Here is a 6,058-nt window from a genome sequence, read left to right as displayed (position 1 = left end):
ATCGATTAAGTTTTCAGCTCAAACGGATGTTTGGTTCTCCAGATCCGTGCTCTTGAAAATTTGAGGTTTGGCTTCGATTCATCTTCACCTTAAGAAGCCTGCTTATAATTCTTTTATAAATGGGTCTAAGATTATGTCGAAATCTTACCTAGGCTTGCATTGTTACTTTGCACAGGATTTCAGAAAATTTGATATTGAATTTGATGAAAATCTTTGCGAAAAACTTTATGAAATCCTGTTGAAGATTCTGTGAGGCAGGATTCCACATTAATTGTGAAAGTCAGTTCCGGCATTCTTTGAGAATCTTTACCAATATTTTGTGAAAAGTTTACTTTTTTTATAATCCTGCTAATCATTCTGTGTAAATCACTCTGAGGAGTTGGAAGGATTCTGTGAGCATATCAGCCTATGCTCCAGTGAAAAAAGTTTAAAAATTTAGCCTTTTAGCGATGAGTTTTGTTCAGGGTTTAATTATAGAATGTTGAATGAAGAAAATCATTATATGAAAGTTGTTTTCGTAAACCTAATATTCTAAATATGTTTATCTGTTCATGTTTATGTTATGTTAAATAATGTTTAAGTTGCTAAATAATGCTTTTTATTTAAATCAAGTGTTTGAAATGATTACAGAAGATTTCGAAAAAAAATATTTAAAATAATTACCGAGGTAAAATAATAGTTTGAAACTTAATTGAAAACTAAAACAGTTAGCCAAACTTTGTTCAAACTTCAATTCGGTAGAATAGACTATTAGAAGAATCTTCAAACCCTCAGCGGCCCGCACGAAATGAAATCGTGAGCCGGATGTGGCCCACGGGCCGTACTTTGGGCAGCCCTATTCTAATGTATAGAAATATTGAGTAGACATTCATTTGCTCAGGTAGATTCTTGAACTCTAAGGAATTATTGCACAATAGTCGGAAAAAATGAAGTTTGACCAAAACTATCTTTATCGCCTTAATCGATGAAATATGAAATCTGAATATGTTACTTGTCGTTTTCATTGTTCCTGAAGGGATCATTCACATCTTACTTAACTTTTTTTAAATCGTTTATTTTTACTTTTTTTTTATTCGAAACTTAACTGAAAATGAAAATATTGTTTGTATTTGAATATCGTCAAAATAAATGTAAAATATTGAACCTCTAACTTAAAAATCAGCAAATTTCTGCAAAAAAAAATGATTTTTTTTTGTAAGATATGAAGATGCTGTTTTGATGTGCAACATTCGGAATGGCGACGACATGACGCGACAAGAGTTGTTTTTCATGTTCAAAATCATCAAAATTACTAAAGTGTAATATTGAATAGTACTACAGTTAAACTTCCATGAGTCGATGTTCCATTACTCGATATCGACTCATAAAACCATACTAAAAATCAAATTTCAGGGTTACTATGATGGTCCCCTCAAACAGCTTTCCATAGCATTGCAGTTCCATGACTCGATATTTCCATGAGTCGATGGTCCCTTCAATATCGACTCATGGAGGGTTGACTGTACCAACTACTTCAACCGAATATTTTTTCTACCTTCATGCACGATAAAGTGTCTAACCATAAGCTTACCATAAGAAATTTTGCTATCCTAAAATATATATTTTATGCTTAATTTTGAAATAAGATTTCTTATTTTATTTTTTGTATTAGATATAGGTTGAGGACACTTTGAACCATCAACTAATTTAAATTACAATTTTCGGAATATAATACGTAATTAGTAGCGGGATGTGGGTCAAGTGTGCCACCTTCAGCAAATTGTTCTCTAACTTTGTCCAAAGCTTTTAAACCCACCTCATGATGTAAGTTTCTCATCTTTTCATAAGCACTGTGTCATTTAAAAATAAAATGAAGGAAAAAATTCCCACCAAGTCAATCATTTTCGACCTTCTGTCCTTTCGACCTTTTGTCTTTCGACCTTTTGTCCTTTCGACATTTTGTCTTTCCTCCTTTTGTCCATAAACCATGAGGCAAGACGACCACCGAAGAAACATCGCATGTAATTCTACTTGTAATGAAACTTTCTTTATTTCCTATACATACTTACAAAGCAGAGGCTAATTGATAATTTAAAAAATATTTTTAAGTTTACCATCATCAGGGGGCGATTTATAACAAGGTTCTTCACATGTGGAACTCTTAACTAATAATTCGAATAACTGAAATGGTTATTTTTGTCTCCATTCAATACGATATACACACTCCGAAAAAATCATGTGATTTTACGTCTCTTGGATACACATAAAAGAAGCGAGACAAATGACGTGAATCTGTGTCACATTTTAAATACGATGGTGTCTGATTTGGGAAATGTCAATCATGATGGCAGCGTTTCCATATCCTTCATCATGTAAAATTACATTTTTCGTTCAATACATCTTTCAGAACACATTTTTACGTCATTTCATCACTTACATCATGTGTCATTCAGTCATAATTTTAATTACGTCCGCAGTGGTTTTTATTATTTTTAAGAGTGTATGTATAACCATGGATTACAGCGGATATGTATAATATTACACTAGATCAGCTAGTTAGAATCTTGATGTAGATAAGTAAAACAGTACTTAACACGCCGAAAAACTTGTTATTATTGATAAATGAAAAACCGAATTAAGTACTATACCATTTAATTCCGCTAGAGTTTGAATCCTTTGACAGATATGCGTATTTCGACCTCAACTGTAAGGCCGTCTTCAGTGTCGTGTACCATGACATCCTCCCATAAAAGTCACCTCAAGCCGCCAATGGTTGGAATGCTCCAGACAAACTGTGGTCACCTTGTACTGGGTTTTCCGCCGGTGCATGAAGGCTCGTTATCGTATCGACAAATGTTGCAATCACTGCCAAAATGATAAAAATAGGAACTCAATCAATTTGGAAGGTGATATAAAAGCAATTGACACACCCGTATTTCTAGTTCTTATTTCCGGACGTTGGCCGTAAATGTGATTGGCGATGGCGCAGTTTACCATTCTGGTGACGTTCCTAATATTGCTCGGAGCTAGGAGTGAATCCAAAGAATTACCTTCAAAGGTGTCCGATAACCAGAGATTCGGTATGACTGTTCACTCGACACGAAGGCTGAAAAGGTTCAAACATCTCACTTTTGAATTACAGCTCCATCCTGCTCGATAAACATCAACACTCAGCTTCCGAGACCACAACCTCTGCTGTTGATTCCCGGTACGGAAGAGTTCCGCTATCCAGCCACCAGTAATCGGCTGTTACGGTTAAACCCTGGAGAAACGGTAGAGCTCGTTTGCAGCAATGGGTTCAACCTGGCTCCGAGCAAAAACTCCATCATTGTATCCTGTGTCATCGATACAGTGTTCAATTACGATAGCACCATGCGTCAATTCAGTGATTTCTCCTGTAGGCAAATTTGGTACAGCAGTGCTCGGCGAACCTATGAGCCTTGCGAAAACAGTTCATCGATCATTCAGATCGGTTTCGATTTGGGAGCGCGATTTCCCAAGATCATGGACATCTGCCATAACGAGGAAACATTTGAAAATCATTGGATAAAGCATGAGATGTATGCTGCCAACGCGGGATATCAATCCAGTAACCCACGTCCCAATTGGTATCAGGGAGATTTCTATCCGGGAATCGATACGAACTACCTATACACTGTGAACAAACAACGACAGACCATTGCTCAAATTCTTCAGTCACAAGATCTAGCTGATGACATCGTCAGAGACGTCAACTCGGGTATCTACATGGCTCGAGGTCACATCGCTGCTCGAGTGGATTTCATATACGGCACACAGCAAAACGCCACGTTCTGGTTCCTGGTGGTTGCTCCCCAGTGGCAGAACTTCAACGACGGCAACTGGCTTCGTGTTGAGGAGCAGGTTCGAGTTTTCATTGCCGCGCGGAATCTCAACGTCACAGTCTACGGTGGAACATACGGGGCTCATACCCAGACCGATGCCAATGGTGATCAACAACCGATCTTCTTGGACTACGATCCAAATGGGGTTCAACGGCTGCCAGCGCCAAAGATCTACTACAAAATTCTGCACGACGAAAGGAACCAAGCCGGCATCGCTCTGGTGGGGGTCAATGATATCCACATCACTTCGATGGAGCAAATCGAAGAGCAGTATATGTTCTGTGAAGATATAGGCGACAAAGTCAGCTGGATCAATTGGGAAAGGAGAAATTTCAAGAAAGGATTCGCCTACGCGTGTGAAGTGAACCCATTCCTAAAACGGATTGGGCATCTGGCACATTTGGATGTACCCAATTTGTTGATTTGAGCAACATGAACATTAATGAAAAAGCGATGTAAAATAGGAAAAAAGAGCTGGGCCAGTTGGTGGGAATGATGAATAAAAACAGTTATGCTTTCAAATGACAAAACATGAATAAATATAAGCAATTTTCTCAGCGATATCTTCCAGGTGTTACAAATTATGCAATTTTTCTAAAATATGATAATATGAAACGCTCCTGAATAATCAGGAGTGATTACTCTGAGCTGTGAACCTTCCTTTGTCCCTAACAAAATGTTAGAAACTAGGATATAGGGTCGTTTTCGATCCGAAAATTCAAACAGCTCGCAAAAATAATTTCTGAAAGAATACAACAACCAATACAATTGGCATGTTCACTTCGATTGCGAGGTTCCTCAAGAGCTACTGAGCTTATATTTGGTCAAAATATGTGTCGTATTGAGGTGTTTCTTATAGCAATGTTTCATACAATTCGACAGTGAAAAAGCCCCATGCCATAGTGAATCATGGAAATGCCTGAGTAGTTCTTCATCTTGATTGGAATTTATTGTAGAATCTTATAAAAATATTCAGAAAAAAATCCAAAATAATTTCTAATCCTGAACAAATTCTTCTTCCCGGAAGTATTTTTGTTGTAATCCTATGTGGCTTGTTCATAGAGGAAATACATACATACATAAAAGGGTGGCAAATTCTGAGTGTACTCTTAAAACTTAAGCTCATTTGAATAAAACTAAGACTACACAAGCCCCTCGAAGTTTGTATGAAAATTATTATGAAAAAACAAACAAGTTATCCACTTGATTGATTTTTCAATTAGGTACTCAACAATACGGTTGATTTTTTTCTGCTACTTTCAAACATTAGAAACGCGGGCCAAATCACAGCAACAATTTTGTGTCGCGGGCCATATTAAAAAAAAAAAAGCTCAAATATTCGCATGAAGTCTGACTAAAGTAAATGAATGAAGTTCATTAAATCTGACGAAATCAGTGAATGAAGTAAATTTAATTTGAAGAAATTGACAAACAGATAATTGATGCTAACCATTCTGCTGGATATTGTGAGGGGTTCTTTAAAAACTTCTAGAGCAGAATATTTTGAAGAATCTATTCCAAAAAATGTGGATTCTGTGTGAATAATGCTCAGGAATTTATAAAAATCATACTCCTAAGATTTCACAAGAATAGTGCCCAGGATTCCTTCAGAATCTCACTCAACAAACATTTTTAAATGCAACTTTGATATCTTTGAGGGTGCTTAAGAGTAGTTCAAAAGTAAGCTGCTCAAAATTTAATTATTAATTCGCTTGAGGTTCTAGAAAAATGTTAAATAGTGGTATATTTTAAACTTGCCCAGGATTTCAGAAAATTATGTATTGATTCGTAGTTAATCCTTGCTAGAAGCCTATGGAATCCTAGTAAAAATTCTGTGAGAATCTTGCCAATGTTATCCGTAAAAGTCGTGTCCAGAATTCTTAAAAAAAAAATCTGTCCAAGATTTTGTAAAAATCGTGTCTTTTTATAATCCTGTCAATGAATCTGCATGAATAACGCCCAGGTGTTGTTAAATTTTTTTCCAGGATTCTGTGAGAATATTAGTCAATGAATCAGTGAAATTGTGTATGGAAAGTTAGCCTCTTGTTTAGGCTACATTTCTTGAATGCCGAAGAAAGTCATGATAGAAACATTGTTGAAACACACATAATTAGAGATTTAGAATTTGAATCATTCATAAAATTAGGTATCAAGATTTAGAAGAAACAAAACAAATTAAAAAAAATATTAGGTTGGAACTAAATTAAAACTCAAAT

At 36.0% G+C, this 6,058-nt stretch overlaps 1 protein-coding gene across 1 annotated transcript; it reads left to right on the top strand.

The window, feature by feature from the left end:
- The first annotated feature begins 2,913 nt into the window (after window positions 1–2,913).
- LOC5564111 lies at window positions 2,914–4,405 on the top strand. Its single transcript, XM_001648419.2, has 2 exons — window positions 2,914–3,059; window positions 3,122–4,405. Exons 1-2 carry the CDS (start codon window positions 2,960–2,962, stop codon window positions 4,267–4,269), a joined length of 1,248 nt encoding a protein of 415 aa, XP_001648469.1. The 5' UTR covers window positions 2,914–2,959; the 3' UTR covers window positions 4,270–4,405.
- Window positions 4,406–6,058: the final 1,653 nt, after the last annotated feature.

Source organism: Aedes aegypti, chromosome 3 (genome assembly GCF_002204515.2).
Source record: "Aedes aegypti strain LVP_AGWG chromosome 3, AaegL5.0 Primary Assembly, whole genome shotgun sequence".
Lineage (NCBI taxonomy): Eukaryota > Metazoa > Arthropoda > Insecta > Diptera > Culicidae > Aedes > Aedes aegypti.
This window is presented reverse-complemented; position numbering and strand designations above follow the sequence as displayed.

Coding starts and splice junctions, on each gene's coding strand:
- LOC5564111 (XM_001648419.2), top strand. CDS start 2,960: ATGGCGCAGTTTACCATTCTGGTGACGTTCCTAATATTGCTCGGAGCT. Junction 3,060..3,121: donor GTCCGATAACCAGAGATTCG/GTATGACTGTTC, acceptor TTTGAATTACAG/CTCCATCCTGCTCGATAAAC.